General features: G+C 56.2%; 1 protein-coding gene and 1 long non-coding RNA gene across 2 annotated transcripts in view; one reads left to right on the top strand and one right to left on the bottom strand.

Annotated features, from left to right (window-relative positions):
• The window catches only part of LOC101029937 (ammonium transporter Rh type B), a 34,747-nt gene extending 30,509 nt beyond the window's left edge, over positions 1-4,238 (top strand). The window contains exons 5-10 of the mRNA XM_010348461.3: positions 566-732; positions 1,020-1,157; positions 1,283-1,416; positions 1,964-2,085; positions 3,763-3,836; positions 3,963-4,238. Of these exons, the coding sequence (XP_010346763.1) occupies positions 566-732; positions 1,020-1,157; positions 1,283-1,416; positions 1,964-2,085; positions 3,763-3,836; positions 3,963-4,031 (704 nt within the window). The 3' untranslated portion in view covers positions 4,032-4,238. The remainder of the gene's footprint in view (positions 1-565; positions 733-1,019; positions 1,158-1,282; positions 1,417-1,963; positions 2,086-3,762; positions 3,837-3,962) is intronic.
• A 17,042-nt stretch (positions 4,239-21,280) lies between these two features.
• Positions 21,281-23,150, bottom strand: LOC104652868 (uncharacterized). Its single transcript, XR_746154.3, has 2 exons — positions 22,476-23,150; positions 21,281-21,621 (listed from the first exon to the last, which is right to left on the bottom strand). It is a non-coding gene; the product is annotated as an uncharacterized LOC104652868 (long non-coding RNA).
• Positions 23,151-23,765: the final 615 nt, after the last annotated feature.

Below are 23,765 nucleotides of genomic sequence, written 5' to 3'. Positions count from 1 at the left end.
AATTAGTTTCTTTTTGTGCTGGTGCCCTTCAAGAGCTGCCATTTGCTGGGCGTTTTGTGCCTGCTAGGCCACGGGCTATGCATTTATGTGCATTGCCTCATTTAATTGCCGCTTGATAAGGTGGTGGCATTATCGTTATTATTATTATTTTCGAGATAGGGTCTGGCTCTGCAGCCCAGGCTGGAGTGCAGTGGCACCATCTCAGCTCACTGCAACCTCCACATCCCAGACTCAAGCAATCCTCCTGCCTCAGCCCAGCCATGTGCTACCATGCCTGGGTAATTTTTTTTTTGTATTTTTGGTAGAGATGAGGCTTCACTATGTTGTCCAGGGTGGTCTCAAACTCCTGAGATCAAGCTATCTGCTGGCCTCAGGTTCCCAAAGTGCTGGGATTACAAGCGTGCGCCACTGTGCTCGGCCTAAGGTGGTGTTACTATCAATCCCACTTAACAGATGAGGAGACTGAGGCTGCTGAGAGTAAGCAACTTACCTGCAGTCATACAATTTGTCCCTTGAGTGGGAGCCACTTCCTTCCTCTCACTCCGCCTGCCTGCCCACCATCTAGGGACCATCTTCCTGTGGATCTTCTGGCCCAGTTTCAACTCTGCGCTCACAGCGCTGGGGGCTGGGCAGCATCGGACAGCCCTCAACACATACTACTCCCTGGCTGCCAGCACCCTCGGCACCTTTGCCTTGTCAGCCCTTGTCGGGGAAGATGGGCGGCTTGACATGGTATGGGGAAGAAGGCTTCAGAGAGGCAGAGGGGGTGGCCTGGGGGGAAAGGAGAGGTCTGAGACCCTCAAGAAAGAGTCTCCAGGGGAATAGATAAGGGCACAGGCATAGGGGCTCCATCTGAGCTGGTGGCTGTGGGGTCAGAATGGGAGATGATATGATAGCGGGAGAGTTAGAGGTTAGATGGCAGAGGGACTTCCAGAAGCAGTAGGTGTCACTGTGGTGGATAGGGCTGGGTTGCTGTGGGTGTGACAGTCTGAAAGGGCCTTTGACACCTTATCCCTTAGGTCCACATCCAAAATGCAGCGCTGGCCGGAGGGGTTGTGGTAGGGACCTCGAGTGAAATGATGCTGACACCCTTTGGGGCTCTGGCAGCCGGCTTCTTGGCTGGGACCGTCTCCACGCTGGGGTACAAGTTCTTCACGGTATAGATGCCCCTCGGGCCCCGGGTAGAAGATGCCGAGTCTTTGTGCCTTTCCTCCCACCTCTGCAACAGGCTGGGGCAGGTGGGGAGTGGCACAGGAGACTCATGATCTGTCCTGTCCTCCAGCCCATCCTTGAATTGAAATTCAAAGTCCAAGACACATGTGGAGTCCACAACCTCCATGGGATGCCGGGGGTCCTGGGGGCCCTCCTGGGGGTCCTTGTGGCTGGGCTTGCCACCCATGAAGCTTACGGAGACGGGTGAGTCTCCTCCCAACCCACGCTGCAGTCGTCATCCCTCTGGAATGGCCTCTGTCATTCTCTTTCTCTGTGTGTGACCCAGAAAAGGGAATCAATTCATTCATTTATCCATATTCTGGGAGCAAAGGAAATTGGAGTGAACCAAACCAAACCAGAAACTGCCCTCCTGGTCCTCAATCAGGGGCAGCAGGTCATGGAACAAATGACTTCAAGAGTGTTATGTGTTACTGAAGGGTCAGTAAGAGATAATGACCCTTAGGATCTATTTCTGCACATCAAGTGTGGGCAAAAGCAACCTGCAAACGGAGTCTTGAAAGGTGCCTAGGTGTCTGCTGGCCTGTGAGGGTTGAGGGGAGCTCCAGGCTGTGGGCCTGGCTTGAGCAATGGCCTGGAGGTGAGAGTTAGCCTGGCGCCCACCCTCAAGACCCTCTTGGCCACTTCCTGTCCCCTGGTGCGAGTTCCAGAGAAATGGGCAGCTCCGGCCCTGTGCTGCGTCCCTGTCTCTCCTACCCCCGCCCGGGCTTTCCACCATCTGGTCTCTCTGCAGCCTGGAGAGTGTGTTTCCACTCATAGCCGAGGGCCAGCGCAGTGCCACGTCACAGGCCGTGCACCAGCTCTTCGGGCTGTTTGTCACACTGCTGTTTGCCTCTGTGGGCGGGGCCCTTGGAGGTGAGTAACCTTGGATTTTCCAGAGGAAGGGGCATGGGGTCCTACACCCCTGACATGGATTCATTCACTCACAGATATTTATGGAGCATCTACTTTGTGCCATAAAGTAGGGTTTGGGTTGTGGGTTCAGGGGTAACCTCCTGCAGGCACGGAGTTGCACGCGGGTGCTTGCTCCCTTCTGGTGCCAAGGGCAGCAGAGGAGCCGGCAGGAGGCGAGCGGGACCCTCTCTCGCCGGCCTGTGCTTGCCTGTGCTGCTCCCTCTGTCCACTAGGGGGAAGCCCGACCTCAGGCTGAGGCCTGGAAGGGGCCGGCTGCGCCCTTTGGGGCAGGGACTGGGAGGCGAGGAGACGGCCTGCCAGCTCCAGAACCCAGCGCGAAAACCTTCCACAGAGGAAGCTGCCCACGGCTCGTGTCAGGCAGCCGCTCTTCATGTGTGGCCTTAGTCTTTTTGGCTTTCAAAATAAAACCTGATTCCGCATCCCCCACTTCTGCTCTTACCTGGAGACCCACCCTTCTCCCCTCCCCTCTGTCTCTTCCTCCCTCCCTCCCTCCCTCCCTCTCTCCTTCCCTTCATTTATTTTTTTGAGATGGAGCCTTGGTCTGTCTTCCTTCCTCCTCTTTCATTTTATTTTTTATTTTTTTTTATTTTTTCGAGGTGGAGCCTTGGAACTGTGGTCTGTCGCCCAGGCTGGAGTGCAGTGACACAATCTCAGCTCACTGCAACCTCTGCCTCCTGGCTTCAGGTGATTCTCCTGCCTCAGCCTCCCTGGTAGCTGGGATTACAGGTGTGCACCACCACACCCAGCTAATTTTTTGTAGCAGAGATGGGGTTTCATCATGGCCAGGCTGGCCTCAAACTCCTGACCTCAGGTGATCCACCCGCCTTGGCCTCCCAAAGTGTTGGGATTACAGGTGTGAGCCATTGTGCCTGACCACCTAGAGACTTTCATTCTCTAATATGGTTTAATTCATTCATTCATTTAATAACTTATTTATGCTATAAGCATTTTTTTGAGGCAGAGTCTCACTCTGTCACCCAGGCTGGAGTGCAGTGGCACAAGGTCAGCTCACTGCAACCTCTGTCTTCCAGGCTCAATTGATTCTCCTGTCTCAACCTCCCAAGTAGCTGCATGCCACCACACCTGGATAATTTTTGTATTTTTAGTAGAGATGGGCTTGCTGTCACCATATTGGCCAGGCTGGTCTTGAACTCCTGACCTGAAGTGATCTGCCTGCCTCAACCTCCTAAAGTGCTAGTGATTACAGCCCTGAGCCACAGCACCTGGCTGCAATGAGCATTTTCTGTGCCTCTCTTGTGTGGGAGGCCACAGAAAGCTCAGCAGCTGTGGTTCATGATGGAATCAAGAGCTGGTCTATTACCAAATGCACACACTTGAGCAAATTATTTACTTCTCTGAGTCTTGTTTCTTTGTACTACAGGGATAATACTGGCCTTGCAGGGTTGCTGTGTGACTCAGGAAAGCAAGACTGGTCAAGTACTTTGCACAGGGCCTGGCACATAGTAGATGCTCAACAAATACAGCTGTGTTTTTGTCTGCACAGGCATCATGTTGCTCTCATGCCTCCCAGACCCCTGAGTCCTGTGGCAGTGGGTGGCACCCTCCTCCATGGTAGGGGGCAGAGAAGCCTCACAGATCCTCCCCTACCACCACCAGGGCTCCTGCTGAAGCTACCCTTCCTGGACTCCCCCCCAGACTCCCAGTGCTACGAGGACCAGGTTCACTGGGAGGTGAGACACAGATGGGCCCTCACACCCTCTGAGCCTCCCTTCCCTGCCTCGACGCCGTCTTCCTTCCTGGCTGCTCCTGTAGCTCCTGGAGCTACCCTTTCACCTCCACCCACTCCTTCCTTCCAGGTGCCTGGTGAGCATGAGGATAAAGTCCAGAGACCTCTGAGGATGGAGGAAGCAGACACTCAGGCCTGACCCGCTGCTGGCCCCTGAGAGGACACGCTCCTTTTAGAAGATGCTGATTGGCTGCTCTTAGGAGTTCCTTTTGGCCGGGCGCGGTGGCTCAAGCCTGTAATCCCAGCACTTTGGGAGGCTGAGGCGGGTGGATCACGAGGTCAAGAGGTCGAGACCATCCTGGTCAACGTGGTGAAACCCCGTCTCTACTAAAAATACAAAAAACTAGCTGGGTGTGGTGGCGCGTGTCTGTAATCCCAGCTACTCAGGAGGCTGAGGCGGGAGAATTGCCTGAACCCGGGAGGCGGAGGTTGCGGTGAGCCGAGATCGCGCCATTGCACTCCGGCCTGGGTAACAAGAGCGAAACTCCGTCTCAAAAAAAAAAAAAAAAAGAGTTCCTTTTGCACTCCCATTCCTCCACCTGCAAGAAAGGAGCCATGAGCTGAAAGGAGGCCCCTTTCCATAGGCAGCATCTCGAGGGAGAGGGGTAGCAGGCTGGGAGACGGTGGGCAGTGGGGCCGTAACTGGGTACGGTAGGGGGAACCTCACCAGCTGCCTGACCCGACTGCTTTACTAGCCTGCACGTGGGTAGAAGGGGCCAAAGTGAGGCACCCAAGTGGCCCACTGGCCCCACATCACACAGTTAGCGAAGCCTGAGCTGGGCCTGGCTGAGGGTGATAAACGCCGCCGTATCTAAGGGTTCTGACTCCTTGCCTTTGTGCCCTGGGAACATGGGAAGTTCCTCCTACCTTCTAACTCACGATGGAAGGACTTCCTGGAGGTTCCTGGTGAGGCAGGATGATTCCTGATCTTTGGACTCCCTCTAGAGTGCCATGTCCTACCAGGCGAGTGGCCCCCCGAGGCACAGGGAGCTCATTCTCTCCCAGAAAACAGGGTGTTTTGTTACAGGTTGGCTTGGGCTGTGGGAGAGAGTTCTTCCTCTTCCAGAACTGCTGCTTCTCTGACTTTCACCTTGGGCAGCCTCTGCGCAGAGGAGGAGGAGGGTGCCCACAGGGCCCAAGGGAGACATAAGTTGTTTGCCACCAACCCTAAGAAGCTAGAAGCAGCAAGCACCTAGGTGCCACTTATATCCCAGTCCTTAGACTGAGGAGTGGGGGAATTGCAAGGGCATCACTTTAGGGCCTGTGATTAGGGCTGTGGCAGAGAAGGATGAAGACGCTCGCTGACCCCTATCCAAGGGCTTCTGTTGTCCTGAAGTCATTTGACCACCAGAGGGCGCTCCAAACCCAGCAGAGGAAGATGCCGCCTTTCTGCCCCTCCTTGGTCCTCTATGAAGAATGAAAGTCCTTCCTACAGCCTAACCCTCTTCCTGTCTGCTTCAGCTCTGGTCCTCGTGCATTCATGCCACAAGGCTTTTTTGAGTTCCTATACCCCACTACATGTCAGGCAGATGCCAGGAGTTTCAGATCTCTCATCCAGCAGAAATCCATCCCTCCAAGTAGACTGGAGCCCCCTTTCTAACACTGAAGGACTGGAGCCCCCTCTGCCTTCTGCTCTTCCCCTAGGCTTCTGACTACAGCGATTTCTCCCCTAAAACCAAGACCAGAGCCAGGCTCAGTGGCTCACGCCTGTAATCCAAGCACTTTGGGAAGCTGAGGCAGGCGGATCACAAGGTCAGGAGTTTGAGACCAGCCTGACCAACATGGTGAAACCCTGTCTCTACTAAAAATACAAAAAATTAGCTGGGCATGGTGGCGCGTGCCTGTAATCCCAGCTACTCAGGAGGCTGAGGCAGGAGAATTGCCTGAACCCAGGAGGCGGAGGTTGCGGTGAGCCGAGATCGCGCCATTGCACTCCAGCCTGGGTAACAAAAGTGAAACTCCGTCTCAAAAAAAAAAAAAAAAAAAAAAAAAAAATTAGCCAGGCATGGTGGTGCATGCCTGTAATCCCAGCTACTCAGGAAGCTGAGGCAGGAAAATCACTTGAACCCAGGAGGTAGAGGTTACAGTGAGCTGAGATTGTGCCACTGCACTCCAGTCTGGGTGACAGAGTGAGACTGTGTCTCAAAAAAAGCAAACAAAACAAACAACAACAACAACAACAAAAATAAGACCAATCAGACCTAGGAACCCAAGGAGGAAGCAGAGGGATTCTTGGGACCTAGGCCTGGAATTAGGACAAAAGGTGACCCCATTAGACTCCATGCCCCCCCATAGCTGGAGGGACTGAGCGGGCTGGCTGGAGAGGCCAAGCACAGAGGTGAGGAGAAGGAGGTTGAGGGACAAGGCTTCCGTGGCGCCATCCCCGCTCATGTGACCCAGTTTTGCCTCTGCCCCTTCAGCCCCCCTCCTTCCTTCACCACTCCCCGTGCCCACTGTTGGCTGGGGTAGGTGTATTGGGAGGAGTCCCTTGTGTAGAGGCAGAAGGATGACAGCTGGGATCACAAAAAGGTTCCTAAGTCACTGTCAGCCCTTGCTAGGAGGAAGGGAGGGAGTTTGGGAGAGCTGAGGCCCCACCTCCCATTCTACCTCTAGGGCCTCAGTTCCCAGCTCTGCTCTGCATGGGCCCAGATACAGCCAGCTGGCCTGTTCTCCCCCAGAGACCCCAGAGATCTGAAAGAAGACCTTCAGGAAAGGGGGATTCAAGGATAGGATGAGACCCCTGCCTGCCCCAGCCCATTTTGAGTGAGGAAAGCTACAAATCTTCATTTATTCATGGCACCAGCTGGGTGAGGTGGCTCACACCTGTAATCCCAGCACTTTGGGAGGCTGAGGCAGGAGGATTGCTTGAGCCCAGGAGTTTGAGACCATCCTGGGTAACACAGTGGGGCCCCATCCCTACAAAAAATAGCTAGGTGTGGCGGCATGCATCTGTAGTCCCCACTAATTGGGAGGCTAAGGCAGAAGGATTGCTTGAACCTGGCAGTTCATTACACTGAGCCACGATCGCTCTGCTGTGCTCCAGCCTAGGTGAGAGAGACCCTAGTTCAAAAAACAAACAAAATTCATAGCACCAACATTTTACAACCTGACCCTTTCCCTCTGCTGGCTGATGCTTTCCAGACTGCAACCAAGCCTGAAAAAATGGGCAGCTGTAGCCCAGGCTGGTCACGGCTGGGGGAAAGTGGCCCATCTCAATCCAGGGAGTCTTCCTGGAATAGGGACGACTGATCCCTCTCTAGAAGGCAGTTGCCCAGACAGGTTCTATCAGACAAAAGGGTGTAGGTCTCATCATAGCCTGCCATGTCATGAGAAAGGGGCAGGGAGAGCGCTAACCCGTCAGAGGGCCCTGTGTGTCCCGGAGACAGTTCCAAGCTCTATCCGGTCTGTTGAAGCCTTCCCTGGCCCAAGTAATGATGCTAAGCCCTGCCTCTGGCCGCTGCACCCCATCCCATTCTCATTCAGGGGGCTGCCTGCCCAGGCCAGGACTGAACTTTCTGAAACTAGGCTCTTGGTTTTTCACTCTGCATTTCCTCCTGTCCCTCCCCCTACTTTACGTTGAACGCTGGACTCACCCCAGACCTTCCAGCCCTGGTTCCACTTCCTAGGGCTGAGCCATTCTTTGTGGCCTGGGTGTGGGTGACCATCCCGCCACTGATTTCGGTCAGGGAGCACAGAGGGCAGGAAAGACAGGTACCTTTAGCGCCCCTGCTTGAAGGCCAGCAAGCCCTTCCCTCCTCTCCCCTGGAGCCCCTGCCTCAGCGGCATCGTCTCCCACACGGTGGCCCATCTATTCAGGCTGGGTCAACGAGCAGGTCAAGGAGATGCCGGGGACAGGGGCCAAGGGGGCTCCTTCCTCACCCCTTCAGGACAATGAGGCCTCTGCCCCTCAGGGACAGCCCCTCTGATCAGCACCATTATTCCTCTCAGAGCGGGACAATCGGACACTTGCCCGCTCATGAACTCTGTCTGTCCAACCCCAGTGCCTGATCTCTGCGGACAGTGATGGACGAGGACACGGCCCCTGCCTGCCTCCCGGAGAAGGCTGATGCGGGGGGACAGGCCGCGCTGGGGTCAGGGTGGAAGCCCGCGGGGCCAGCGGCATTGAGGGAAGGTTCTCCGAAGCCGCTGCTGCTCTGGCCCGGCACAAGTGTGTGTATGGACCACAGCAGGATTTCCCACCCAGGGACATCAGGATAGGAGGCCCAAGGTCCCCAGGAGCCCCCAGGTGCTTCTGCCTTGTGCGGCCAGAGCCCCTCGGCCAGGAGCTGGAAGCTGCTCCTCTGACCTCCAGAGGACCCGGCACTCCGAACCCCGCGCAGCCTGGGAAAGGCCTGAGATTCCCCCCTATTGGGATTCACATCACGGCGCGGCGGCCCCAACTCGGGGAGGAATTAGATACGGCGTGGGTGTCCCAAGTGCGGGGCGGTGGCCATCCCGGGGCAGACCAGCTCGGCAGCCCGGTCCCCCCACCTCACCCCGATATTCCGCTCCCACCGTCAGGATCTCCCCCACCGCCGCCTCCGGCCCCGCGCGCCCCTTCTCCTTTGTCTGGCCCGCCCGCTCCCAGCCGGTCCGCCGCGCCGCCCCGCGCGCCCCGGCCCGTGCGCCCGCCGCCACCGCCCGGGAACAATGCGGGCCAATGTCTCCGGGCGGGCGAGCTGGCTATGCAAATGCCCAACGGCCTGTGAGAATCCCCTTCGCCGCCGCCCGGGCTTCCACGGCCTGAAAAGGGCTGGCGGCCGGGCCTGGGTGGGGGAGGCGGCCACTGCATAGGGATGAGCTGTCGTCCCGGGAGCGCTCGGGACAGAGCGCCATTGTTTGTGCCGCCGGCGTCTGATCACCAGTGGAGTCCGCCAGCCCGGGAGGAAGGCGGAGGGTGGCCCGAACCAGGCCTTGGGGCCGCAAAGAGGTGGTCATCTGTCCCCCGCCCATCCCATACCTACTGTCTTCCCCAAAAAGCCTTGACTTTGGGACCTGGCCATGGTGGTCCCTCTCTTGGCTACCCCGTCACTACTTGGGAGCCTGCACACGTCTGAGCCTGTGTCTTTTGGAGTTTAAAGCTGGCTGTGGTTGGTACTCTTCTCATCAGGGAGAAGACGTCACTCCCTTTTGGCCCCCTCTCCCCAAACTCCATCCATTTTTACACATCATATTGACCCAAAAGACTTTGACAGGTGTCTCTGAGGCCAGTTCTTTCCAGAGCCCTGAAATACTTGGCGGTGTTCCCAAAGCAAAACAGGTCACTGGGCAGAGACGTCCCAAGGCCCAGTCCAGGCTGTGGGGCAGCTCCTTCCCTCTCCCATCTACCACCAGATAAGGAGCCCCAACTTTTTTTATTTGAGACGGAGTTTCGCTCTTGTTACCCAGGCTGGAGTGCAATGGCGCGATCTCGGCTCACCGCAACCTTCGCCTCCTGGGTTCAGGCAATTCTCCTGCCTCAGCCTCCTGAGGAGCTGGGATTACAGGCACGCGCCACCATGCCCAGCTAATTTTTGTATTTTTTAGTAGAGACGGGGTTTCACCATGTTGACCAGGATGGTATCGATCTCTTGACCTCGTGATCCACCCGCCTCGGCCTCCCAAAATGCTGGGATTACAGGCTTGAGCCACCGCGCCCGGCCTAAGGAGCCCCAACTTTTATTGGGAGAAAGGGCAGCCATAGCAGGATGAAAACAAACGTCTCCAATGACACAGAGGTGGGGGCTTGTCACACAAAGTCCCCTCCCACAAGCAAAAGAAGTGCATCCCTCTATCCCAGCACAGGAGACTGTGCCCATCTAACAGAAGGCACCCATCAAACACTGCAGAACACCCGGGCAGTGGGCAGGGAAGTTCTCGGCTCAGAGCAGAGCCTGTTCTGGCTGGGAACTTGGCACTCTGGACTTGAGCGCTTCCAGGCTGAGCTCCAGTGAATGGGCTGGAATCTTTGCAAGGCACACGACCTGAATTCACCTTTTCTTTTTCTTTTCTTTTCTTTTTTGCTTTCTTTTTTTTGAGATGGAGGTTCGCTGTTGTTGCCCAGGCTGGAGTGCAATGGCGCGACCTCGGCTCACCACAACCTCCGTCTCCCAGGTTCAAGTGATTTTCCTGCCTCAGCCTCCCGAGCAGCTGGGATTACGAGCATAAACCGCCATGCTCGGCTGATTTTGTATTTTTTAGTAAAGAAGGGATTTCTCCATATTGGTCAGGCTGTTCTCAAACTCTTGACCTCAAGAACTCCCGACCTCAGGTGATCCGCTCACCTTGGCCTCCCAAAGTGCTGGGATTACAGGTGTGAGCCACGATGCCCAGCGAATCCACCTTTTCTAAATCCACACTGAGACTCAGGAGTAAGGGCTTCCGCCACTCAAGGGAGATGCCGTTTTGGAAATGGTGCTTGGGCCCTTGAAGCCTTGATGCTTCCTTGATGACTCATAGTGGCTTTAGGGGCAACACCAAAATGAGAACTGTCCCAGGAACTCCTGTCTTCAGTGGTAGGAAGGCAGGAGGGGCTGAATGAGGGGAGGAGGAAGAGGAAGAGGGGGGCGGGCAATCTTCCGGAAAGCAGAGTCCCAGCACTGGGCTCAGAGGCATGTTCCTTTGTGCTCTGGCCCAGCCTTCCACCTGAGATATAGCTCTTCCCCTCTGTCCCCCTTGCCTCTGTAAAGATCCAGGTGCAGCGTCCATGTCAGCCATTCTGGGGTGGGGCAGTGGGGCCTGGCTTCTGGAATAGTATCTGGAAAATTATTAGATGAGAGGAAGGTTGGGAGCAGGGACCAGGCCTGGGAGCTGGGGCATTTCCTGGGGCCGAGGAGGCCACCGGGGTTCTTTTCACCTCTGGTCTGTTCACCTGTCTGGGGTAGTGGGCCCTCTGTAGCTCCTCACCTATCCAGGGCACTGGCCCTCCACAGCATTCTGACCTGGGGCTGCCCAGCCTCATGGAAACTCCTCCAGAGGCCCCAAAAGCCACCTCTGAAAGAAGCTAATCCAGCATCCCCACCCCTCTCCTCTGCCCACCTGAGCCTCAGAGCACACGTGTCCCTCCCATCGCCCTCCCTCTCCAAGGCATTTGCAGATGGTCACCCTTGTCTTGGGCAGGCCCCAGAGCTCCCTGCCCTGAGGTGCCCCTTTCCCTTCAGCCTGGATTTCCAGGACTCTCTGGGCAGGTCTCTGGGGCCCCAGGCAGGCACCAAGCAGGCCCAGCTTGGCTCTGAGGCTGAGAGAGGAAGTGGGCTTTGTTGTGCCTGGGCATCGTCTGGATTTTCCCACCCTGCTCTTGGCAGGAGAGCCCTCAGCTGGAGAAGTTGCCCCCGCCCCACGCCAGCGTCCCCTCCTTCCCAGCTCAGCACCATCCATCTCCGTCTCCTCAGAGCGAGGAATGTGCTCCAGGACACTGTGGGGCTTGTTCCCAATCCCCTTCTAGCTCATTTCACTCGGGCTTTTATAGACTCGCCTCCATCCCACGGGCTGCTGTCTGGGTTCTGGCGCTGAAGACACAGACAGAGGTCCCCCGCCTCCCTGCAATTCCTCACACTCCGTTTTGTCCCAACACCATCTGAGGAGGCTGCGCTGTGGGGGGTCAAGGCACCCTGGTGTGGGAGGCCGTAGGGGGTGGGGGGGTGGAGGGTGGGTCCCCCTCCCCATCTTTCCAGCCCCTGGCTCTGCTGGGCTGGGCTTTGGCACTGCCCACGGCGGCATCATTCCCCATGCTGCAGCCATCCATCCCCTCGCCCGCCCTTCCTGTCCACGCCCCGCAAGCCTCGATTATTGGTGAAATTAGCACTGGGCTTCTTGTTGGCGGTTGCTAATTAAGACCATTAATAAACGCGATTGTTAATGCTGCAGCAGGCAGCAGCCCAGGCAGCTAATCACCGCACCGCTGGCAGGCGCGGGGCCGCTGGCTTCCCCGGCTCCATCTTGGGAAGGACCTGCTCCCTTTCCCAAACCCACTCACCTCAGGCCCTGCCAGGGGAGGGTGGGTGGAGACAAAGGCACCCAGGGGGGTTCACTGAGCCCTGCAGAGAAATGGAGTGGGGGAGGGAGGGGATAACCTGCTCTGGGCTGGCCCAGGCCAGGATGTGTGCCTGTGAGAGGCCTGAGAACCCACCTGCTGCCAGCAGCACACGGGGTGGGCCGGGTGGCGGGTGCAGAGGCTCTGGAGAGAGCGTGGGTGGGCGCCCACATGGGCAACCCTGCTCTCCCACAGCCCACAGCTCGAGTGCCCTCTGGAGTCCCCCTTTGCCTGCCGCCTTGAGGACCAGGCTGTGGAGTGTGGCCCCTTCTGCGGGGGTGTCACCGTGGTTGGGGGCCATCTCAGCGAAACAGTGAGGTGATCTCTGTAAGAGGGTGGAGGACATCTCTGACCGGAACGTTTCCCTCAGTTACTGGGCACCCACCATGTGCCAGAGCAGAGGATACTGTCATAAACAAAAGGCGTTCTCTTCCCAGGAGCTGCCCCAACCTCCTCCAACGGCATGCCGTCTCTCCCTGAATGTCTCCCTCATGGCACCCCACCTCACACTGCCCGTAATGAGCTGTTATTTATCTGTTCACCCCAGCGGGGCTGTGCTCTAAAGGACAGTGGCTGTGTGTCCCCGCGGGCAGTGGAAGCCCATTCTGGCTTTGGTGACAAAGCCACGGTCCTTCTGCTTCCTTCCCAGCCTTGCTGTCCCCTGCCTGACCTCCAGCCTTGGGCTAACAGAGCAGGACGGGTGGCGAGGGGCCCTCGGGTCCACTTTGCCCAAGTTGGACCCTGTGGAGGTAGGAGAGCCTGCCTGCTCTCAGCTGGGACTCCAGGACGTAGGATGTGGGCCCTGGCGGCCTTTCCAGGAGCTGTCTGCTGCCTGGGCTTCCCCTCTGGCCCAACCTGGCCTCTGCACCCCAAGCAGGCTGGGCAGTTTCCTGGAGAAGCCACCTCTGGGCTCAGTCCCACAGGCCACATTGATGGGAAGGGGCCTGGCCTGAGCTTGGCCATGTTTGTGGGCCTAGCCCTCGCCCCACCCCCCGTGGACGGGCCCCTGAATCCCAGGCTGCCAGAGACAAGAGAAGGGTTGGAGGCCTGAATGGCCAACTGTTCTCTGGGGAGGTTTGGCCCCCTTTAAAGATCCTCCTCAGCACCTCCACCTCCCTCCCAGGGTGATTATCGCCATAGACTCCTTTCTTGGGGAACACAAAGAGTCCCTCAACTCCCATCCTCAAGGCAGGATAATGGGCCATTCACACTGAGGGGACCCCAGCCCCACACCTGGCCCTCTCAGGCAGCCCCCAACCGTCCCATTGTCCCAGGCCCGCCTTGCACACGGGTGTCAGTGACAGAGAAGCCCAGGCCCGCAGCTGGGGCACTCCTGGCCCTTCCCCCACCTCTGCAGCCGCCTGGACTCTGGGCCCGATGTGGGGGAGGCGGGCCTGCCATTCATCCCACACCCGCTCACTCGGAATTTCACTCCTCTCGAAGGTCCTTACAGAGCGATGGGAAAATCGGAGGGAATAATTAGGAAAATCATTAGCGTCTCAAGGCCCATCTGAGAGGGATTAAGGGATTAAAAGCCTTCCAACCAATCTCTCCTGCTTTAAGGTTGTTGTCGGGGTTTTGTTTTCAGGACTTTTTTTCTCTTCTTATTCCCTGGGTTGGGAGAGACTAAAGTCTTGGTGGATTCTTCCCTCAAAAGCTGTAGTCAAGACATTGAAGTCCGGGTGGAGAAGCATGGGGGGGAGCAGGTGTGCGGGGCGGTCCCTTCCCGAGCTCTCCTGGGCTGCCATGAATCACTTCTTGAGGTGGCTTCTCCAGGAAACCGCCCAGCCTCCTTCTCAACCCCACTTAATGTTGGGTGCCCTGAGACACTGAGCTCCTCTGGGGCAGGAACCGCCTGGGAGCAGACATTGACCTTGACCCTGCCATGTCACTCTTTTCTCAAACTTGGGGATTCTCATTTCACGCCTACGAGCTCCCTATGGGATGAGGGCCTTAGCCCCATTTCACAGATGACAAACTGAGCACTTAGCAGACTTGTCTAAAGTTCCACACCCACTTAGGGGCAAATTAGATGAGAGCCCCGGACCCTTTTTCTTTTTTGTTTGATAGAGTTTTGTTTTTTGTTTTTTGGTTTTTTTTTTTTTTTTTTTTTGAAAGGCCTGATACTATACCAGGTACAAGGCTTTTGTACCTTCTGTCCTTCTGACCGAAATGCTCACCTCCCAAACATCCCCAGGGCTGGCTTCTGCACCTCCCTTTGGTCTTTGCTGGAATCACATCCTTCCTGAAGGGAGATGTCTGGGAGTGGCTTCAAAATAACATGGGAAGTGGGGGAAGAGGGGTGGGGTGCAGGTGAAACAAGATTGGCATACGTTGAAGCCAGGTGAGGGATAGGCAGGGGCTCCTTATACTATTCTGTTTATATTATATCTATTTTTAAATTTCCACAAGAAAAACTGGAGCAAAACCTGGTTTTCCCTAAGCACCATATTTTATTTTTGAGCCAGAGTCTCGCTGTCACCCAGGCTGTGAGTGCAGTGGTGCGATCTCAGTTCACTGCGACCCCTGCCTCCTGGGTTCAAGCGATTCTTGTGCCTCAGCCTCCCGAGTGGCTGGGATTACAGGTGCCTGCCACCACGCCCAGCTAATTTTGTATTTTTACACAATCTTTTCCTCGTGTTTCACCATGCTGGCCAGGCTGGAGGCACCTTATTTTAAACGACAACTCACCACCCCAGCCCAGCCTGGCCTGGTGCCCTTTCCTTATCTTTCTCCAGATGGTTTATTACGGTCAGACATGAATTATTTTACCTGTATGTTTTGATTCTTGCCAGTGGGCTACACTAGGTTCAAAGTCATGGGGTCAGAGGTCCTGGGGTTCGTTTGTGTAGGCCGGTTGGCCAGTGCCGCAGCAAGCAGAGTGGCACCTGGCACGGAGATGCCCTCCATCCCTGAGTGAAGGCCTGGGTGACGCGGTGTCTGGAGGCTCTGGGCCCAGCTGCCAAGGGCAGGGGCAGCCTGTCGGCTTGTGTTTCGGGCCTGTGGGGTTCTTCAGCACCTGGAGCCACAGCTGGAGGGTCCTTCTCAGCACTCCCAGCCTGGGATAAGCCCCTAAGTGTCCCATTATGCACCATTCACTCTCACTTTGTCGGCCCATCCACAGCCCCTGAGTTCTTTTGTGAGAGGGGCCTGGGAGGGCGAGGGGCTTTTACCACAAGGCCTCATTATTCCCAGCCGGAGCAGTAATGAGGAGGCCCTTCCCCGGACTAGTACATTTTGTACGGCCCCTCCCATTTAATAACTATAATAACGGCCACCGTTTATGACTCTTCTCCTACCCCAAACACTTTGCATACATTATCTCATTTAATTCCCCTGACAGCTCTGGGGAAATAGGTACTCTTTGTATCCCCATTTTTCAGATGAGAAGGTAAGACTGGGAGACTACAGCGCCTTTCTCTTCGGCTCAGCTGAACAGGCAAGGGAAGGGCCGGGACACAGCGATGTCCCAGTAGGGTCAACTGAGGTTGGAAGAGGGGGCGTGGCCTCGGGAAGAGCACACCGAAGATTAGCAACGGGGCAGCGAAAGCCCCTTCACCAGGTGCAGGGAAGGGCAAGTGGAAGGCCTCAGTTCTCCGGGAGTTCACAGGTGACAGCATGTCTCACCCCTGTCCACCGGCTGCAGTAGGGGAGTGGCCATCACTGTCCCACCCCTCACGGGCAGGTGCTTCAGTGACTTGCCCATGTGCACACAGCTAGTGAGAATCCAGGTGCTCTGTCCACGGTGCCAACGAGGGGGTGGCAGGTGGGGAGGGAACTGCGAGGCTCCTGAAGAGGCCCCGGAAAGACGAGGGTGAGTGTGGCCACCATGAGCTGGCTCAGCAGGAGGCAGGAGTAGAGAGATGGAAGGGGGAGGTCGAGAAGGGACTGAAACGCCACTGGTTCCTCTCCAATAAGGAGTCTTGGAGGTTTGAGACAGTTTCGCTCTTGTTGCCCAGGCTGGAGTGCAGTGACATGATCTCGGCTCACTGCAACCTCTACCCACTGGTTTCAAGTGATTCTCCTGCCTCAGCCTCCCAAGTAGCTGGGGCTACAGGCGGGTTCCACCATGCCCAGCTAATTTTTGTATTTTTAGTAGAGACGGGGTTTCACCATGTTGGCCAGGATGGTCTTGATCTCCTGACCTGGTGATCCGCCCACCTCAGCCTCCCAAAGTGCTGGGATTATAGGCTTGAGCCACCGGGCCCCACCACACCTGGCTAATTTTTTAAACTTTTTTTTTTTTTGGTAGAGATAGGGTTTCATCATGTTGCCTAGGCTGGTCTTGACTTCCTGTGCCCCAGTGATCAGCCCACCTTGGCCTCTCAAAGTGCTGGGATTACAGGCACGAGCCACCACTCCAGGGCCACAGCTTGCTTTTTGCATGAAAGGCAAGAAAGCGGCCTGTACGAACCAGGTGAGTCTAGACTCCCGTAGCCGGAGGTCTTTGGGCTGCAATCTGCACACCGTTGACCCCTAGCCTCTAGACTCTCAGAGTCTAGAGAGGGTTTGACCATCTGTCCCTCCCCAGGAAGAAGGAAGGGCCTGAAAAGGGCCACCCCTGGTCTGTGGGACCCTTGACCTCTGCTTAGCTGTGGGAGCGTGTCTCCTCCTCAGTCTTTGCCGTGTGGTTGTGAAGGTTAAGTCAGTTTGTCACGTGCTCAGTACAGTGCCTGACACAGACTACGTTTTTAGTTGCATTCTGTTATTAATTACTCCAAGGACACCCCTCTTTCCCTAACCATCCCCTGTCTGAGTGTCTTCTCTCTGTGGAGATCTAAGCCCCTTTTTGCTCACTCCTGCCTCCCAGAAGTCTTCTCCAGGCCTCCTGTGACTCCATTAGGCTGCAGCCTTCATCTTGGTTTCCCAGGGAGGGCATTAAGGGAAGGACTGGCCAGAACGTGTGAGCATGTGCACTGAGGGCTCAGAGTGAAGAAAAAGACTCCCCTCCTGGCCCCTCAGCTCCGCCTCTTCTCTTCCACTTCCCTCAAAAAAACACCCGACTCATTCATTAGGAGCCCCAACAGCCAGGCCCTGGCTGAAGCCCTGGTGAAGCAGCAATTAGATCATTAGCACCGGCCCCAACCCACCTGCTTAGAGCCCCTCAAACACCTTTTAATTATAATCCCTTAATCTCCCTCAGATGGCAGGGCTGGCTCTAGGGCTTTTGCCCAGCACAGCCCCTTTCCTTCTCTCTCTTTCCCCAATTAAGGGGTTCTCTTGGTAGAGAGCCCCTATCCCAGCTAGAGGCCTCTCAGCCCCGGGAGGAGCAAGATCTGTTGCTTTGTCTCTTTTTCCAGGGACAGTGACCCCGGGTAGCCATGCAGGTCCACCTGGAGGCTCCTCTGCAGGCAGAGCTGAAATCCCCGCCACCGCCTGCCTCTTGGCTGGGGGACAATTGCTGAGATGCCTGAAGACCCTTTGTCTTCCCATTGGTCTCCTCCTGTCCCGGGGTCTTTGTGTTCTCTGGGAAGCATCTCCCACTGACCCTTCACAATGACTTTTCTGACAGCCGACCCGGGCCACCCTGTCTGAGCCAATGGCCTCTTTGGCATCTCCTTCCAAGAGCCACCAGCAAGTTCTGTCACAGGTGGAATTGAGGCCAGATCCCTGGCAGAAGGTCTCCTGGTGACAGCCCTATTTTGACCTCCAGCTGACCTTAGTAGGGGTCAGCCTTGCCCTCCTGCCCCCCCAGGTCCACTCAGGGTCCCAGGCACCCTCAGCCACATTGAGGCTGGCAGAACATCGGAACGGTCTATATCCCTGGAGCTTCAAGCGGGGCAGAGGCAGGGGGAGGGACAAGATGACCCAGCATGTGGCCCTGTCTGAAGCTGAGCCTGGATGAACCTCTTTCCTGGGAAAGTTCTGTCACTAATTGACTTGCAAATGCCTTGTTTGTCCCCAGATTCATAATTAGTGCTAAGTATTTCTAGGGCCCCATCCTGGAGGGGCTTTTTTTGGGGGCAGCCTGTTCCTCTCCTCCTCTCTGAGGTTGGCCGGGCTGGGGGTGGGCAGAGCCGGGCACCGGTGCCCAGCTGCCATCCAGCGTTCCCACGGCTCTGGTGCCAGCGTGTGAAAGGCGAGGTGCGGGGGGCGCGGGGGCTGGGGCTCCCCGCCATCCTTCAGCCGGGACCTCGGCCAAACCCCGAGGCTCCAGGAAACGACAGAGCTGGGGAGCGGGCTGTGGCAGCGGGTGGGAGCTGGCTTGCACCCCCAGGAAGGAGAGCCCAGCCGGTGCCGGGGGCTGGCATCAGCCGAGCCTCCGGCACGATGAATGGGCCAACAAGGGGCCTCTCTTCCCCACGGCTTCTCCACAAAGGCCTTGGCTACACCATTGGATGTGGGGGGCCGGGGGCCACCGGAGGAAGAGGAGAGGCTATTCTCAGAGACCCTTCCACCCCTAGCCTCAGCACTCCTACGAAGGGGCCATGGGCTGGGGGCCGAGGGGTCAGAGTTCAGGTCCAGTTTCTACTTGGATCTGCTAAGTGAGTGAGCAACTGTTTCAACCTCTCTGGGTCTCAGTTTCCCCACTGGATCGTCCCTGGCATCTTTCCCAGCCCTCATGGTCCCCTCTTGGTTGCTGCCCACCCAGGTTCCCCAGTAGCCTCCCCTGACACTGCACTGGCAATTCTCTGATCGCTGCAGGCCCTACCTTGGCTGAGACCCAACCGGACCTCCCCTCAGGGTACATCAGGCCCCTGCTTGGGGCACAGCTCTCCCAACCCTGGTGCCCCTCCTCCACTCCCCTCAGGTTGGAAGAGCTGTTCGGTGTCTGCCAGGAAGCAGTGGGAAGGGTCTAAGCTGTGGCTGCCTGCCGTAGAGTCGGACAGGCCAGGGCCCGGCCACTTGCAAACGGTGTGATGTGGGCGAGTCTCTCTGCCTCTCCAGGCGTCATCTGTAAAAGGCCTCACAGGGTTATCACCGGGATCCAGTGGGACTGAGTGGAAGGCGTTCTGTGCGGGACCTGGCAGGGAGCGGATGCTCAGTCGAAGCTCCTCTCCTCCTCTTCCCCAGCCTCCCTCTCAAAGCTTTCCGTCAGTTTGCCTGTGTTTCCCTGTGGCTGAGATGTCCTTTCATGATTCACCCCCATCCTTTTCACCTGGCCCTCTCAAGCAGCCCCTCTGTATTCCCTATTTGATCTCCAGTTCTTTTCCCAGAACTAGCCATTTTTTGGGTAAGTCCTTCCTGAAGTCTGACCTTCTATTGCAGGTTGCCTCTCCCCGGGCCTGGCCTTTTCCCAGACTGCCCTGCAGCTGGAGCCCAGAGGGAAAGGGAGGAGGTGGGCTCTATGGTAACCCTGAGAAGAGAATGCCCTCTCTCCTCATCTGCATACAGACGGGCTCATTTGCATACAGACAGGCCTCATCTGCATATGCTCAGTGGGACTCTGAGAGCACATTCCAAAGTGTCCTGCCTGGGTCCTCCCACCCCAGTCCTGGCATCTCTGTCCAGGGAGGGGCCCTACCCCGCCCCTTCTGCCCCTGTCTGGGTCTGGGTCATTCTGTTTCCAAAAGGCAGCCCACCCTCTGGGGCCCTCTCCTGCTTGCTGTCGACCCTGCCCCGCTTTTCTTTACTACGCTTGCTCAGAAGAATCCTTTCTACCCACCTCCTCCTGCCTGCCCTGCTCCCCTACCCAAGCCAGAGGCCAGGAGAGGAGGCAGAGGGCTGGCCACGGTGGCTGGCTGACTCTCCCTGCTCAGGCCCCCCAACACTGTGGTAAGGGGACTATGAAGACTGATGCTCAGGTTGTGGGGTACAAACAAAAGCGGGGGGAGGGGTGGGCAGACCTTGGAAGCTTCCTCCCTACCGATGACCTCAAGCCAGATCTTGCCTCCAGTCACCCCACCTCCCAAGGGCCACAGTGGGTCCTGTCAAGACTAGGAGGTGGGAGGGCCCCGAAATGAGGGCTGGAATCTCAGAAGCACTGATGAACACCCAGGTGTGGTGAGACGGCTCAGCCCCACTGACACGGCAGACCATGATGCAAAGGGAACTGCCTCCTCCTCCCAGCAGCGTCCTCCGTCTGTCAGCCCTCTGAGTCCCAGCTCCGGGGCTCCTGGACGTACAGGTCAGGGGAACCCTGGGATTCTTCTTCCAGTGGACTCCCACCATCCAGAGGACCCTGGACATAGCCCTTCTCCTCTCTGGCCTCAGTTTCCTCTATAAAATGAGGAGCTGGGCTAGACCAGGTGGCTCATGACGTGATCCATCCTCCTGGAAATAGTGCCCAGGCACCTGGCCAGCATTCTGCATGCAATTTTAGAATTTGCAAGCATCCCCTGAGGTCCAGATTGACCTCGGGCTAGGAGGCCTGGTCTACAACTAAAAAGGCTGAAGTCAGTGTTTAAAAGGAAGGGAAGAATTTATACATATGTGCTTGGTTGTCTATAGAGGAACCCAGGGAGGACGTAAGTACCAGTTGTTGCCTCTTGGGAGAGGAGGTGGGTGGCTGTGGCAGGGGTAGGAAGATGTAATTTCCCTTTTGTGCCGTTAGAATTATGTCATGTGCATTATCTTAAGCTTTTTCATTCAGAAAATTTCTAGGATTCAAAGCGTAGTTCTGTGGAGACATTACGGAAGGGAGGAAGGACTTTCTTGAGGGTGATGGAGAGCTTAAATGGTGCCAGTAGTCTGGACTCTGCTAACATCCCCCAGCAAGGCTCTCTAGAGATGAGGAGAGGCCTATCTTTTGGGGGAGCATGTTGGATACAGATGTGTTATGGAGAAAATGGGATCAGGAGCACAGTCCTAGTTTTTTGCTGTGGCTTTCCTGCCCTCTCAAGTTCCCCCTCAGACCTTGCTATTGTTGGGAAGTCCTACCTGCTGTCTAATCTGAATCCTCTTAATAGTTATATTCATTCTCTTATGTTTCCACTGAGGGTGGACAGAGAAGCAGCAGGAACGGATGACTCTTTGGGGCAGGGGTGCTCCCTTTATGTGGTCTGTTCAAATCCAGGAGGACGTTTCTGTGAGTCCTTTAGTGGAGGAGACAGAAGGCCACTCAGTGACCTCCTACACAGGCACTCTGGGGGAGTGTGACCACCCTCTCCCATTCTTCTGGTCCCTCGTATGGCAGCTAGGTGCTTCCTTGGCTGGAAGCATTAGCGCATGACTTAGACTTGGGACTGACCAGATTATGGACAGCGTTCTCAGGAACCTGGGGGTGGCTGAGGGTGGTGGAAGAGGCCAGGATGTTCACCCATGCATGGCTCCACCCCCTACCAGGTAGGAGTTCTGGTATTAGAGGCTCCCCTGCTTCTGTTGCAAGGTTGGTTTCTGTATCACGGATCTCTGTAGAAGGAAGTCCCAGTATGGCCCCCTCTCTTTCAGCCCTTCCCCTTCCAACCCTGTACAGGTACATCCACCACCACTACTAATGTGATTCAATATTCAAGAGTCTTTATTGAAGACTTGAGATGGGACTTCCATCTCAGAGAATGTGGGACTCCCAGCTCAAATGATACAGGATAAACTGGGATGGGCCCAGATGGACAGGTTGAGAATCTGAGAGCCATGGGTCAAAATCCTATCCCAGATGGCTCCAGGTATAACGGGCTGTCCGGGCTGGAAGCTGCGTCTTCCCCACTTCCATTCTGCTCAAAGCTTCTTGAAGGAGCCGGTTTGACGTCGACTTGCTAGAGCCTAGCCTCATCTTTCGGTCAGTTGGGAAGACTTCTCAGAGGGAATCCAAGTGGATGGAGTCAGTTTTCTTTTTGGTCTGAAAAGAAAAATTATCAAGTGTAAAGAAAAATACCTTTTTTTTTTTTTTTTTGAGTTGGAGTCTCATTCTGTCGCCTAGGCTGGAGTGGATCTCAGCTCACTGCAACCTCTGCCTCCCAGGTTCAAGCAATTCTCGTACCTCAGCCTCTGACTAGCTGGGATTACAGGCATGCGACACCATGCCCGGCTAAATTTTGTATTTTTAGTAGAGATGGGGTTTTGCCACGTTGGCCAGGCTGCTCTCGAACTCCTGACCTCCTAAAGTGTAGGGATTACAGGTGTGAGCCACCGCGCCCAGCCAAAAAATACTCTTTGGATGGAGACTTTAGGAGGAGGCAGAGATCAAACTTCCGGCAGTCTTGGAAGAAGCTCGCTTCCATCAGGCAAGGTGAGGAGCTAGGGATGGAGTAATCACAAAGGGATCCACCATGACAGTGGCTTGAGTCTTGGCACCTCTTCTAGGTGCTCTATCCAAGGCAATGGGGGCTGGGGGCATACCTAGGGCAGAAACTCAGACCCCAAGAGTTTAGGGAGAGATTAGGCAGGGAGCCCAGCGGCTTGCTTCAGGAAGGCAGGGAGCAGGCTGCACGTGGGCTGAGGACCAGTCCGGAAGAATTGTGCTCACTTCCACAGCTCCCATGGCCTCTCCCCAATCCTGTCTTCAACCTTCAAGTGTTTATCATCCCTTAGACTTTACCCCTACATCTGAGAACATGCCAAGAATTCCACCTGCCTATCTGGTCCTCTCTTCTCTCAGTCCCTCCATTTGTGTTTCAGAAGTCAGCACAGGGGAGGAAGGGGACATAGGCTTTGGGGTCTACGAAGCCCCACTTGAAGCCCAGCCCAACTTACCAGACCTGTGACTCTGGGAGGTGTCTTAGCCTTCCTGAGGCTTCGATTCCTCCTTCATAAAGTGGGGACAGGCCGGGCACGGTGGCTCATGCTTGTAATCCCAGCACTTTGGGAGGCTGAGGCGGGTGGATCACGAGGTCGAGAGATCAAGACCATCCTGGTCAACATGGTGAACGTCTCTGCTAAAAATACAAAAAATTAGCTGGGCATGGTGGTGCGTGCCTGTAATCCCAGCTACTCAGGAGGCTGAGGCAGGAGAATTGCTTGAATCCAGGAGGCGAAGGTTGCGGTGAGCCGAGATTGCGCCATTGCACTCCAGCCTGGGTAACAAGAGCGAAACTCTGTCTCAAAAAAAAAAAAAAAGAAAAAAAAGAAAAGAAAAGAAAAAAAAAAGAAAGTGGGGACAGTATCACCTGGTTTTCAGGGCCGTTGGGAAGATTGGCTGAGACAGTGGCTACGAAAGGGCTTACACAACCAGATGGGTGCAAATCAGGGTCAGCTCCTTCCTTCCCGGGGCGGGGAAGCTATGTCCAGGAAAGGCAAATAAACAGGAATCAGGTGTCAGGCACAGCTTGTGGGAACAGCCTTTCTTTCCTGTCCCATCCAGGGTTGGGAGCCAGCAGCTTTGGAAACCCCGAAGTTCACCTCCCTTGGCTTCTCCAAGCGCCTTAGGATCTGAGAAGAGAATTTCAGAAAGCGGAGGCGATCTCAGCCCCGGGCCTGCACGGCCCAGCCCCACTTAGACCAGTGTTGCCCTCCTTCTTCCTAGGCTCTGCTCAGCCTCTCCCAGCTCACTTCCCTCCTCCCTGCCCCAGCTCCTCCTCCCCCTACCTTTGCCAGATCTCCAACCTGGACCTTGACGGTATGGAGGAGTGCGGATGAGAGGCCCGCCTTGTCCATCCTATCAGGAGCCCCTCAGATGTAAGGACTCTGTCTTCCCCAAACCCGGTCTCTGCCAGGCTTGTTGCCCTGACTCCCTCTGGCCCTCTTCCTGGCCAGGGCTGGCTCCCAGGTCTCGAGGTGGGCCAGCTGTTCCTCAGCCCCTCTAAGTCTGCCAGGGTCTCTCCTCCCACACTCTCTTGCCCATTGCTTGCTCTAGATCCTCAGCCCACCTGGGAGCACTGCTGTCCCTTGAGTGGCTAGATTTGGGGGAACGACAGAAGAGACTGGTGTCTGTCAGCGCTTGGGAAGCGGCGGTGGGTCGGGGAGGAGGGGTACAGATGGGATGGCCTCCTGCCTGTTACACCCTCCCAGCCCCAGACAGAGCCAGGCTCTCCTAGCAAGGATACA

This window comes from Saimiri boliviensis, chromosome 19, assembly GCF_048565385.1.
Source record: "Saimiri boliviensis isolate mSaiBol1 chromosome 19, mSaiBol1.pri, whole genome shotgun sequence".
NCBI lineage: Eukaryota > Metazoa > Chordata > Mammalia > Primates > Cebidae > Saimiri > Saimiri boliviensis.
This window is presented reverse-complemented; position numbering and strand designations above follow the sequence as displayed.